Raw genomic sequence first — 14,923 nt, 5'->3', positions numbered from 1 at the left:
TTCTTATAGAACCTTCAATTGAAGAACACCAAGACCATGAAAAGGACCCTCGACACTAGAGCCCTTCCAAGACCAAGTCACAAGACTCCTATTTTCCCTTAGATCAACATTGCTCTTCTTCTTCCTCTTCTTGGATTCCTTCAGAATTTCTGTCTCTCCTTGTAGGTCTGCAACTCCTTTCTTCACAACAGAAACCCTAGAACAATTTTACTTCTTGAATAGTCTCATCAAGAGGGAGACTATTTTCTCTCTCTTACTCGACTTCCTTCAGCAAGGTTCTTCACCCAAACAAGATCACCTTTATGTGACTACAATCTTTGATCTATCCTTGCAAACTTCAAACCTGCAATCTTCACATGTGTGAGGGTAAACTAGCCCACAAACAATCTACAATGATAAATCTTTCCTTTCTTATCCTTCCTTCTTCCCTCATTGACTTTAAGTCTCCTTGTAGGATGATTTGCGCACTTGATATTAGATACCTGCTTCACCGAATTGATGCACTCAAAATGAGGCTGAGAACTGTTATATATAGAGGTTGGTTCATGACAGTTAGGTTGACATGATCACAAGGGTAGTCCAACTTCATCTTTCTCGAATCATCCTTTCATTGTAGGTCAACTTGTTTGAGGACTAGTGACAAGGTCTTGGAGGGTGACTTACAAAACAAATTCGACCTTTTACAATGTGTAACATGCCTTCAATACCTGACAATGAATCTTTAGACTTTTATGACTAGATGAAAATATCCCTAAGGGCTCACAATGAGAGCCTTAACTAAAAATAAAGTCTCTTGCTTATCAAAACCCATGATGCAAGCATTACAATAATTTTATTTTTCTTCTTTATATCTTTTTCATAAAATCACAATTACATGTCATTGTGAAGACTGAACCTAGTTACACTTTTCAACAGTTCTCTCCAAGCTTCCAGGCAACCCTATGGTCTCCAATTGTCTTCACCCTGGTGTTCAGGTCTAAGAATGACCTAGGTGCCAATATTTGAGTGGCGTACACTATCAGAGCCAGGTGAATGAACAAAGGGTGTCTTAATGGATGTAGCTGTTATAGGAGAACCAAATAAATCGTGAATCATTACAAGCCATCCTTTTCATTCCCTCCTATCTAATTCTTGGTCTTGAACTTTTCCCAATAAGCACAAACAAATTTTTTTGTTGCTACTATCATGTTGCATTAAACGGAAAAAAAATAATAACAAAACCTAATCATACATTTCACTTCTAATGTAATCAAATCATTCCCCATCAAAAATGATTGAGAAAATTGACATATATTTTCACCCCATGTCTCTTGTTTGTAATGCCCTTCAAAAACACAACTTAGCAAGCTACAAAATTACCAAAATTCTATGACACGTATTTTCTTAATACCACACAAGACTACCCTTTAGCTCATAGGTTTTGAAAATCAGATTTAAACTAATGTAACATTCGGATTTATCTCAGAAACTAGGCACCCTTTTGATTTTGGGAAGATGAAGTTCAATGTTCAAACATAAATCCATGCTTATTAGGAATCCATGTTCTTCACATGGGTTGGGGGATGTAGGAACATGGCTTGGGAGGTGCAATAAGATGGCCTGAGAAGGCCACACCAACCAAATCATAGTTTAACTTCTTGCAATTTTTCTCATTGCAACCTTGGTACTTTAGACACTTTATCGCACTCCTAAAAGGATCTAATAGTGTTTGTATGGACTATAACAGCCCAAGTCATTCAATCCACCTCTCTATCTCTCGAGGTTAAATTTTACTAAAGTAGATCTATCATGGATTCCAGTTGGGTTGATAAGGCAATGATTGTTCAAAACATTTTCCTAATTTATAACCAATTGAACTATTGAATTCAAATTTTTGATGTTATTCAGAACATTCCACTGATTTGTTTATCCTTAAGAGGTAATGATCTTATATGCTTACAATATTTATAATTCCACTCTTCCTTTGTGTATGAATGAGTGTTCATGTGTGGAAATGCCAATAATTATGACAAAAAAAGCAGAAATAAAACGAGACATTGAATACTAACCATGATGTTGAGCTTTGGTTAGAACTGGACTTGTAGCTGAAAATTGGTTGTCCAAAATTGCCCTGAATCTGAAAAACCTGAGCAATTGATTCAATGTTCCCATTAAATTAAAACACATAACTAAGCCCTGGTTGTGCTCTAACATTCAAATGTAGTTGTGCAATATCCAACTTAGATTTTCCAATTGAAATTTGAGACATATCCACTATGGAAAACAGTGGGTTTCTCATGGGTGCCCTCAAGGTCTAGAGGCACTCTGGATTTCCTCAAAAGCTTCCCCAGAGACTCACCACATGTTGAGCCTTGCCTTCCTACATATACTACAATCACCAAGCATGGTTTCAATGACCCAAAACAGGAAGAAGACAACTTATTCATCTCAATATGCTAAATATGGGAGGTGGATAGGATGTTATGGACATTTGGATCAGATGACCTTGGGAAAATTATGGGGAAAACTACAATTTTAGGGGAATGATTGGGAAGCCTAATCTTAGAAAAGAATGGAGAAGTGGTAGGATGGACGCCTATTCTGATAGGCTTGGATGAGATTGGGGTGCTTAGTGCCATCCTTCCAACCAAAACTTTCACGAATGAGAAATGATCCATTTTTTTGTTCATCTCTCAATGCATTCCCTCGAATTCCCAAGAAGGCATGATATTCTATTCAGGCTTCCAATGATGTATTGATCTTTGAATACGTTCTTTGAAATGTTGTAACAAGCCTCTGATATTTCTAATGTCTCACCCTTTCAAATCCTTCTATGTATCTCAGCATATTAGTGTTTGGATCTCAATGCATTCCCTGAGAATGCCAAAATAAGACTCTTAAACACAATTATTCTGCTATAAATGCAATCCCTGTGATGCCTAAATTGTCCCTAATATAAAAATATATCACTTGTATTCAAGACTCCATTGATGAACAGACAATATCCTGCAAAAACCATAATGATAAAGATGAGGATGTAGGCTCATTTATGGATATGTAGTTAGACCTAATCTAGATCATAATATCAATACAGTGATCATTGATGAGACACTCAATTTTGTATTGACATTTATCCTTTTCATACAAAGAATCATGCATCATGACTTCAATGTTCAGATTTATAAATTGTCTAATAGTTGCGGTTCTAATGTTGTGATTCATGAGTGATCGTGATTTTTTACTTTAGATATATTTTTTAAAATCTCTCTCTCTCTCTCTCTCTCTCTCTCTCTCTCTATATATATATATATATATATATATATATATATATATATATATATATATATATATATATATATATATATATATATATATATTATTGTATATCTTGTACAAGGATTTTTCCCATTCTATCCAAATCTTGGCTTTTCAACAATCTGGTGGATCCATATCCATATCCATTTTCTGACTACTTAGTTTTCATGTTTTCCAATCAGTTTCTCCTGCGTCACCTTCTAGTCTCATATGTTATGTCTCACTGTGGCATTATAATAGTCTCATTCCTCACCTATTTGCAATCAGGATGGGAAAACAAGGTGCATATGCCTTTTGATAACAACTTGCATCTAGCTTTCTTGAGATTGAGGGTGACACTCAATAATGAACTTATTTGATTTTGTCATTTTATAACATTTGTTCAATGTACAATACCACAATGTCATGAATAAAACACGATTTCTTAAATCCTTAAGTTCAAGAGAGCAAGTAATACATAAAGTTTTTGAAGATACTCAAATTGTTGACTTGGACTATACCATGAGGGTTTAAGGCACTAATTCTCAATGGAGAATGGTTGATAACATCAAGCATCCAACCAGAAATAATGCATACTGGTAAAATAAGATTTTCTCATTTTCTTTTTAATTGCAGAGTTGTATGGTATATTGAGTTTGATGTGAAAAACAAGCACTGACAATAACAACTATTTTCTCATGGTATATTTTGGAAATGTCCATTTTTTACGATAGAATTCACAAAAGATAAATATCAAGAACTTGAATCCCAGTGAAAAGACAATATGTAGGGACAATGTTCAATAACTTATTTAGTCCACTATCTCATGATCGGTTTATCTTTGCATGGCATGAAATTTATTTCATTTTTCATATGGACTAAATGGAATTTGATAAAATGTTCGTGCATTCAAAACAAAGTTCAAACTACAGGAATGACCATCAACGCATACTGAACAATGCCAATAAAAGTTCTAAATTACCCTATCAATGAAAGGTGTATAAATGAAAATCTAAAAGTTTTGTAAATGTCGTGATAGAATGAAAAATCATACTAGTAAGTTATTTTTCCTGAAGGTTTAAATATGTGAACTGCTTGCCCGATGGATTGGAGAATTTTATTATAGTCCATGTTTGTGAAATGATCTGGGAATTCATTTGTTGAATCCTTCTTTAGAGGCATTTGCACAGATTGATAAGAGCCCTAGTCTCATCGGAGAGGTGATATGCGACGTGTCTTTTAGGGCAAAGTCTACCCCGTTCTCCGTCGAGCATCGTATTATTCCCTCCTAACTATCGTCAATTAGTTTCACTATGGTGATACCGAATGCAATCACTGCGGCAATGAAGACGATGCAAATTTGTGACTTTGTTGAGAAGATTTATATTGAGCTGTTCTAGGTGAATAGGACCATAATTCACTATATTTCCTATTGAATGGTTGAGTCTGTAAGTTGAGAGTATCGACACCAACTACAACTTTGACTTCAATTTCAACTTCAACCTCTGTTGTTGTTGCAGCCTCAACCTCATCCTCGTGACTATCAAGAAACTTAGCCATCTTCACTACATGTCCTATTGAATGATAGAGCAAATGAGTTCAAAGTAACGATACCTTCTCCAAACTTCGATTTCGATTTCAACTTCGGCTTCTTCTTTTGCTACAACCTTACCCTCAACCTCGTGACTGCGAAGCAACTTAGTCATCTCCTCTTTCACTCCTCTTTCAAGTGCACATGACTCACTTCCAATTCATTGGTTCTCTTCAGCAACTGCTTAGAAGGCACCACATAGGGCAACAAAGGGAAACTTGTAGGCACAATTCGTGTCAGGGGGGTTTTTCCAACTTCGTCTGAGGCCCTACCCAGGTCAGGAAGAATAGTCAACCATTAACGGTTATCGCTGGTGGTGGAGGCCTTGAACTCGTGACTTGCACACACAAACATAGGAAGATATTATAAGACTTGATCCTAGACAAAGAAGTTGACTTCTCGGGCGCACAATGATAGTGTGTGAGGAGTGGCATGTGTCAAATGTGTATTGGAAGGAGGATCATGAAAATAAGTGTCTCTCATTCGTTGGATCAACCCAGCGAAACCCCGCAGAGGAATGCTTATCTGTGCAAATATGCCTACAAATGTCCCTTGAATTATGTGTCCCTTAGGGTTACTTCAAAACCTCTCTTGTTCTACTCTAGTTGTGTGTTATTCCATATTGAGTGATAGTTTACTAGCATATAAGTTTCATATATTTATGTCAAGGGGAGTAATGAGAGAGTGGATTTTAATTTTTTATATTTTTAAACTAATGTAAAAGTGGATTGAATAAAAAATAGTAATTTTCTCTACTAATAAAATGGGTGGTTGTGGGGTGAGTATGTTTATTGGCTAAATTTTACTTTTCTTTTTCTTGGACATGTTGTGGCTCTTTGCATGTGAAATAATTATTAACAACACCTATCTTGTGATATCTTAAAATTTATGTCTACAGTTATAAAATCTCATCTTTGTAATGTTATGTGGGTGTGTGTGTGTAATAATAAATTGTAGAAACTAGCTAATGTCAACATATGAGTAATAAAAAACCATCATCCTTGTGCAAATGAGGGTGTGCATTAAGGTAATAACCCTCCTAAATTTAACATAAAAATAATGGTTGATTAACATTCTTTTGAAAAAATGGTTGATCATCATTCTTATGTATTCAATATATACAATAATATACTCAAAATGAGTTCAACATGTCAACATGTCACTTGAGGAAAGAAACCATTCCTTATAACCACATGAGATAAACCCAATTGACAAAATTCGTGGTACTCGATTCAACCTGTACATACAAAATCATTATTAAAGGTTTCAATTTGGATAATTAAAATTCAGGTGTCCCACTTGAACATTGGGATGGGAAACCCTTTCAAGCATTGATAACACATTAGGTTAGTGTGTTATTGTGAGTCTAGCAACAATAGGATAACCACTACCACTTGTGCACAAATATAAGTTTATGCATATATGAGCATGAGTCTACCAAATAGTGTTGAAAAGTGACAATTGTAGTTGAACACAATTATTTTATTATGAATACATTGCTTTCTGTTGTAGGGTGAGTTTTAAGTAGGTGCACATAGAAACTTCTTGTTTAAAGGCTAAATCTCTCAAAGTAAAAGTTAGACAAACAAGAAAGCCACATAATGGAAGCAATGGATGGTTTCATTTATGGATCCCCTATCACTTGTAAGTTTAGATTGCTTAAGTGACACAATTAAAATGAATAACATAAACAACATATCTGTATTATTGTAGTACTTGCTAGGTAATCGTATTTTTGTTCCTAGACTAATCAATCATTCACGTTAGTCATTTTTAGTTGTATTACTTATTAACTAGCCATATATTTAAACCGGGACTAAATTAGTCATTTATGTTAGTAGTTTTTAGTTAGGTCACTTAAGATTGCTCATTTTTGGCAGTGTTTCACTTGGAAAAGCTGTGGTGGCTAACTTTTTTAGTCACCTAGTGACTAATTTCTCATTTTCTACTAGTGGTACTAACTTTCCCTTTTTCATATAAAGTCCTGATGCCTCCCCAAAAGATGTGAGAATCATGTGCAGTTGCATCCATTCTATCATCTTTGTTTCACCACCGAATAATAAATCATCTACAAACATTACATAGATAAATTTTGAGGTCTAAAATGGGCTTTCTAAGGAATATTATAAAATAATAGTGGAAATAATAAAATAAGATTAGAGTACATCATCAAATTTTCGAGGGAAAAAGAAAAAAAAAATTCAACTTATCGCCCAACGATTTAATTCAAATTTAAAGTGGGAGCACTCGTTGAGTGTGGAATTTAATTCCTCATCAAAGGAGTACCCATGTTTCATACTTTTGATAGACCTTGCTACACGAAAAGTGAGAAATACATGAAAAAATGTGATTGCAATCACATTTTTTAAGGTATTTCTCATTTTTCGTGTAGCCACAATCACATTTTTTAATGTATTTCTCATTTTTCGTGTGTCAAGGTCCATAGAAAGCATGAAACATGGGTAATCCTTGGATGAGGAATTAAGTTTTGCATCCAACAAATGTTCCTTCTTGAAATTTGAGTAAAATTGTAGGGAGATAAGTTGAAAATACGAGTTGAAAAAATAGTTTTTTAATGTTTTAATATTTTTACTTTTTTACTCCAAAAATGGTGAATCATCACTTATGGTTGACATCCTCATATTGAATCTTATTGGTTCTTACAAAGTTGATTTTGGTTATACATTTTTGTTTTGAGGCCCATTTTAGACCTCAAAATTTCTTTAATGAGTGGGTGGTGGAGATATTTCTGGTCAACCTCACTCCCATAATCAAACCCCTGGACCTAGCGTTGCTGATATTTCGACTCAATCCATCAATGACAAGTAGAAAGAGGACAAGGTAAAATGCACATCCTTATTGCAACCCTTTAAAAACCTTGAAAATTTTCAAAGGGAATCTGTTAATGATCACTGCGAAATTTGTAGTAGAAACACAAGCCATAATCCATCCTATGTTTTGGATATTAAGACCTATGTTGTGAAATGCCAATTGTAGGAATTCCCAATCCACACAATCATAGGCTTTGACCAAATTGATCTTCATCATTCATGCTTTCATCTTTCGAACCTTAATGGAATGTATGCATTACTGCGTAATATCGACACATCCTATATTTGTCTCCCTTTAAGGAAGGCAAACTTCTATGGTGAAATATGCTTAGAGAAATAATTTTTAAGCCTAATAACAATTAATTTAGATATCATCTTATAAATAGAGTTTCATAGTGATATGGGCCTATAATTTGCAAAAGATGAAGGATTTTGCTTCTTTGAAATAAGTGCAATAAATGTAGCATTGATTGAATAAGAGATGTAGCATTGAGTCCTAGACTCCTCTGCTACTGCTAGAAGATCTATAATCATTAACTCCAGGAAATGTATGAAAAATTCTACCCCCCAGTTATATGGGTAGAGAATTTTCTCCTTTACGTGCTTGTAAAACCATAGATGGTTCTTCCTTTGAAGTCGGTTTACCCAATATGTCGTTGTCTTCATCGGAAAACATATGGAGCATATGTTCAATAAATTTCTTCTGTGACGTGAAGACATGGTTTTTCCCTTTGAATAGCCTACTAAAGTGATTAACAGTTGCTCTTTCAATGTCTGCTTATGAGGATAAAAATTGTCCATCATCATCCCTAATACCACTTATGGTGTTGTCCTTCATTCTTTTGGACACATGATTATAATATATTTTTTGTATTTTTTTCACTAGCAACCACCCAAATAGCCCTACTTTTCATTTGACATTCTTCTTCTTGCAACAAGAAAATATCTCTTCTTAACTTCCAATTCCATAATTTTTTATTTGTATAATTCAGAGAAATATATAGGATCACAAGCGTCATTTATATAGCGAAGAGCATCTTCAATGTCAACCAATTCCTATGTATTCTCAAGCTTCTTTTTCTTTACCCATGTTCTGACCTCCTTTAGAGCTCCCAATTTGGTGCATATGAAATCCATACTAACCAAAGGTGAGGGAGATAGAGCTTTATTCCGTATTTCTCTAACCATTACTTCAAATTCTTTTAATTTGGACCATGAAGAGTTGAATTTAAATGGATATGTCTGAAACCCAAAATATCCCTCCCATGACAATAGAATTTATAGTTGATCAGAAAATAATGATGGAATGACCTGTGATTTGATATCCTTTTAGTCCAACATTGTCTCATTGACAAAGAATTTGTCCAACCTTTTGGAAATACCCTCTGATCTGTATCGTTTGTTCCCTTAAGTACAAAAAATCGGACAGGGAGCGATGTCAACAAGAGAATTATAATTAAAAAGTCCCTTGAAATAAGCTTCTAGAGGATCCTCCTTAGCCTTATCTCCCCATATTGCTTGTTACCCCATGGTCTTGTTCAATTCCCCCACCAAAATTGGAGAATTTAGATCCAAAATTCCACTAGATACTATGTGATCCCAATAAGCCTTCCAACTAGTATGTGGAGCATATGAATTAATAATTTGGATCTAGATTTTGGAACCCTTCAAATAAACAAACAATATACTCCCTGCATAAGAGCAAAAAGCCTTCAATTTTTTGACCCTATGATATTTTCTAATTGCAATCTAGGTTTAGGAATTTCATTTATTTAATAGAAATAAATTTGATTGAAAATTAAATGTAAAGATAAAACATTGTTGTGAATTGAAATATATTTTTCAAGTTTTTCATTATGGAAAGGCTCCATGAATGATCTGAAAATAGGGCCCTTAGGCTTCTTGTCTAACTTACAAGAACCTCTCCCACTTCCAAAGCTTTAAATTTTTCCAAGTCTTAATGATTAACCAATGTGGAAATCAGAAATGCTTGAAAATATGGGTGTATGCTTGTATTTGTTTTCAGCTGACTATTTACTTTAAAATCTGCCGTTTGTGCTGATATGGGAAGGTGCTTAAACTGATATACAAATGCACATAACAGTAGTTAAAGCAACAGTAAAAACAAACACATAAGACAACAATACAATATGGAGTTCACCCTGATATCTTGGGCTATGTCTCCTTGAGTTCTAATCAACTTGATTAGGCTCTCTGGGATTATGGCTTCAATTCTTTTACAAGTGCTACACTTAACTCCAATGTTTCATACAGGAACATTGGGCTCAGAACACCATCTTATCCCTTGGCTCTTGGAGCTCTTTGACTTTCTAGATCTGGCTCTTGGCTCTAGCTCTGGCTGTGGCTCTGACTCTAGCTCTGCCACTGTGGCTCAGGCTCTGGTTCTGGCTCTCAGCTCTCGCTTCTGGCACTCGCTTTGGCTCTTGGCTCTGGCTGTAGCTCTGGCTTCTTTAAGCTCTTTCTCTCGGCCTTTGCATGCCTCTATGAATCGCTCGACCTCCAAGCAATTCCAAGAACAATATATGCTGTTATCAATTGAGCTCTCTGGCTTTTCACTCGACTTCTGAGTGGCTCCAAAGACTCTCTACGCATTCAACGTTTTTTTTTTCGCTCTTCGCCCTTTGTTATCCTAGCTCTTTCTCTATGTTCTTGGCTTAAGGCCAACCTGTCTCATCACTGTTCGAATCCATTCGTTCAACTATTACAGTCACTGCATCACTTCGCAGGGAAAATGGGCACCTATTCCATAATGGATCAGTGTCAGGTTCATCAGAAACACTTGATCGTTTGAAACGGCCGTTGTTTCCGTTTACTTCAATAATGCCCGCGAACACGAATCTCTGCCAACTCATCGCCCTTGTTGGACTTCAAATCTTTATGTGTTGTGGTTTATTTCTCCCATCGAATCCGATTTCCCATTGGGCGCAATCTCCGCCGTTGGATCTGGGGCCTCCAGATCCTACGATTGTCGCTCTTATCGTGCAAATGACTTGCTCGAATGTTAGCCCGCAATGAGAGCGGTTTTCTCTCTCATCCGCCAGACATGCGTCAATCATTGTATGGCATTGTTAGGTCCTCTGACAAACCCGCTTACCACTTGAAACGCCTCCGATATTCCACCGTTTTTGGAGTGCGGGACTCGCTGTCTGTTTTAGCGCTTTTCCCACGATTTCTCAGCTTCCCTTGTGACCGTGCGCTCGGGGCTTCTCCTTCTTTAGGGGTTTTGCCCAGCAATGCACGATTGCGCTAACCGCGCATTAGAAACGGCCTCTGTTTTCTAATCCGGACTTCCTAACTACTGGTTTGTGTCCTACGCGGTCTCCATGGGCCTCGGTCAACGTATTTGACCGAAGGTCCTCGTTGCTACGTGTTGGCGGCAAATTGTCGTTGTTCAGAGGTTATTTCTGATAAGCTTCGACATCCACAAGACTTTAAACTTTGGTGTGAGTTTTTACAGAGTTCGGGTAGCTTTAAGAGAGTTTAAGGATCCAATTTCGGATCAATGAAATTAATACAAACCCTTCAAATTTAATCACTAATCCTCATACTCCATCATTCAATCTCTATAGCAATGTGCTCATACTCGTCTCCATCAATATCCATACAAATGTGTCCCTGTGATACATGATATGGTTTAATGATCATGATATGGATCAATCATCAATATGGTGCAGATTAATGGCATGAGCATCGACAAAAAGTGTTGGTGACTTGGTGAGCAGACAAGAAGCAAATAGGAAAATGTAATTGTCAAATTAAATTTAAATTTGGTTGTGCCCATGGTTGAAACTTTAGCACCATTTTGTTTATTTATGAATTGGAGCAAGAGTACGTAAGTGTATTTGTAATTGAATAAATTCACGAGGTTGAGTAAAATAATACTTTTAGAAAATTTTTAATTGATAGTTAGTTTGTCTATTTTCTTTACTTTTTTTTAAATTACTATCATTAACCATTTTCTCTTTAGTCTAACTAATTTAATGATGATAACTCTTATTGAGAACTTTAAGGATCATACTATTGGACCTAACATATTCAACTAATTTATTTACTACCTAATCAACAAGATCAATGATATTTCATCTTTGTTTATTCATGAATTGGAGGAGTGTTTAATGCCATTCCATTCATCTGATTTTGAATCTAAGAATAACCATTGTCTTTTCTAAGAACAAGAATCTAAGAACATCCCCTCATTCCCACTTGGCTTTTCTTTTCTGATCATTGAGTTTTGATCCTTAAATTTTTGAACAAACTAATATAGATAGTGAGATATAAATGTGATATTGAACTTTAACGTCAATGTTTGGTAGGAAATGGTTTCGAAAAATTGTTGGACCTGCCTCATAAGCACGCCAATCCTCCCCACTCCCCATGAACCTCCTATTGAGCAATCTACATTTTGCATCATTGATTACACCACTTACTTTTTTTGTGCAACCATATTGATATTTAGATATGTAAACAATGGACGATATAACGTAACATCTTGACCAACCATCGATACTACAAGTTGAGCTAGTGAGAGTGGTTGTTACGAAAGTAAATAGAGGTCGCGTTTAAGTAATTTTCTTGCAAAATCCTTTATGGGGTAGTGAATAGTGGAAAATACGTAACCCATTTATTAATGTAATATTGAAGCTTCTACAAGTTGAGCTAGTGAGAGTGGTTGTTACGAAAGTAAATAGAGGTCGCGTTTAAGTAATTTTCTTGCAAAATCCTTTATGGGGTAGTGAATAGTGGAAAATACATAACCCATTTATTAATGTAATATTGAAGCTTTTCTACTAGTGAACTGCAAAATTTTCTTGCAAAATCTTTCATGTGGTAGTGAATAGTGGAAAATACGTAACCCATTTATTAATGTAATATTGAAGCTTTTCTACTAGCGAACTACAAAATCCTTTATCAAAAAGTGAATAGTGGAAGATCATTAACCCATGTATTAATGTAATGTAAAAATTTTGTAAATGAAAAACTAATTTGATAACATCTATATAATAGTGAAATGAGAAAAACATTCAAAGATATCCACTATGATCCAAGGATGTAACAATCAAACAAATCGACAATGATCTAAGGATGTAGCAATCAAAACCAAAGAACCTATAACATATATCCATGATAAATTTGAAAATTCATTTGTGAACATGGATATATAATATTGCAAGAACACTCCATTAAACACAAATCCACTATGTACACATACCATTTTCCTTTGCACACAAATTCACTATTTATACAAACCTATAATTTCTAGTTCCGTTACAAAGATAACTGAAATATTAAGACATTAACATTTGACAAAAATGTTTTGTTATTCTAATTTATAGTCATTTATTAAAAGTCTAATCGTGAACATATTACAACTTCAGAATTAATAAACAGTATATATTGGTTGCCTGTATCTTCTACTGAAAGTCGGAAGATATAGAGACCTTGACTCGTAATCCTACCATAAAAATTACCGTTGTCATCGGTTCTACTTCAAGACGTTAATGTTTTCATAATTCAACATATCGCGTCCCCTTGCAACAGAACGTAGGGCCCAAAAAATGACCCCATAACAGTCCTTTTGATTTTACAGCAAACCCTAATAATGAAGATCATTGTCATAGATACCAGTCTGGAATGCAACGATACACAAAATTAAAGGCGGCTAGTATTTTTATTTATTTAATGAACTATATCATATAAACTCACAAAACAAGCTTTCACATGAACGACTCCACTGTCACTACAAAATTACAAATGATCGTTAATAGCATACTACTGTTAACACCTATTCTTAAGAGTAAAGCACTAAAATAAACACCACCAGCCAGCATTTGATTGCCATCAGACCTCATTAATGAACCCTGCATGCCATATTAAAAAAAATTAAAATAAAACCTTTAGTCCAAATTCCAAACAATAATCCAGTGCAATATTTGTTAAAACAGACTTCCACAGTGAGGTCACATCAAAAAGAATAAGAAAAGAGAGAGGTCCATACTTGGAACAGTCAACATTAGGAGAGATAGGCACGTTGAGATCAGTGACCTTGCACAGACCCGGCAGATTGGCGGCCTTTCCCAACTTGACCCCATATGACTGTGCTTGTGTCTTGAGGCAGTTGCAAACAGCCTGCCTATCAGGGGTGGCTTTCACTTGTGAGTCCAACCCACGAATGGAAGGACAACAAGCCGCAGCAGGGGCTGCTGCATTTCCTAGAAGGTATGTAGCGCATGGAGTCATGGCACTCACCACCTGGTTGCATGATATGGCACCTTCCACACTCACAGCACCCCACACATTCATCATTGTAACCACAAGCCCAACCACAAACACAGCCTCCACCATCTTCTTCGACACAGCCATTTTTCACACTTCCGTCACTCACAAAACACCCACAAAGATCACCAGAGATACCCCAAACACAAACACTGTCAATCAAATGCAGAAGTGCACAACCAATGCAGTAGGAAACCCCAATAAATAGAAGAAGCTACCCATATGCTCCAATGTCCAATGCATGGCATTAATGTCTGACCCAACTATGGTAAGCCTCTAAGGTATTCTCTTATTTTCTCTGCGACAAAAAGGTCTCCACTCACTACTCAAATAATTTGTTGGCCCATACGCCCTGCCCATAAGGTCCAATGCCAAATGTATGCCATTAAACATCTCATCAAACGGTGCACAGGACTCGGTACACTGGGCGTCAGACTTTTATTATAAGGTCTTGTCACATTAATAATCTCTCCCAGATTTTTGCTATGATTGTCCAAGATTTGTCATGAATTTGACCAAGAGCACTAGGCAGTTGAGTAAGATTAGAGCGTAAATAATATCTCGTTATCAATTGAGTATTTTGGAAGTGGCGAGCAGGCAAGGAATTTGAAGCGTAGATAGTACATCGTAAATGATCTGTTTTTAAATGTAGTTAATTATGATAGGTTTTTTTATTATGAAAAATATTAAAAATATTAATATATAATTTGGTGGCAGTGGTAAGGATGGAATTTGGTAGGATGAAATGTGAAGGAGAAATAGTTAGTGACAGAGTGATTTGACCTTTCGTTCTCATCAATATTTTGTGTTAAAATGATTGATATGGTCAGAGTGAAATTTGATGGTTGTTTCAGATTTGAAATTCCTATTTTTATAGCCAGTGCAAAGAACATTTTTTGGAAAATTAAGACTAGAAAACTTTAGAGTTTTTGTA

General features: G+C 35.6%; 1 protein-coding gene across 1 annotated transcript; it reads right to left on the bottom strand.

The window, feature by feature from the left end:
• Positions 1 to 13,015: 13,015 nt before the first annotated feature.
• LOC149262352 (non-specific lipid-transfer protein-like) lies at positions 13,016 to 14,182 on the bottom strand. The gene is made up of 2 exons (XM_089384182.1): positions 13,712 to 14,182; positions 13,016 to 13,574 (listed from the first exon to the last, which is right to left on the bottom strand). The coding sequence occupies exons 1-2, from the start codon at positions 14,074 to 14,076 to the stop codon at positions 13,565 to 13,567; spliced, it is 375 nt and encodes a 124-aa protein (XP_089240308.1). The 5' UTR covers positions 14,077 to 14,182; the 3' UTR covers positions 13,016 to 13,564.
• Positions 14,183 to 14,923: the final 741 nt, after the last annotated feature.

Source organism: Pinus tabuliformis, chromosome 6 (genome assembly GCF_031772625.1).
Source record: "Pinus tabuliformis cultivar Carrire ecotype Pingquan chromosome 6, CPIR1, whole genome shotgun sequence".
Classification (NCBI taxonomy): Eukaryota; Viridiplantae; Streptophyta; class Pinopsida; order Pinales; family Pinaceae; genus Pinus; species Pinus tabuliformis.
Note: the sequence above shows the minus strand (reverse complement) of the source record. Positions and strands in the feature narration are given on the sequence as shown.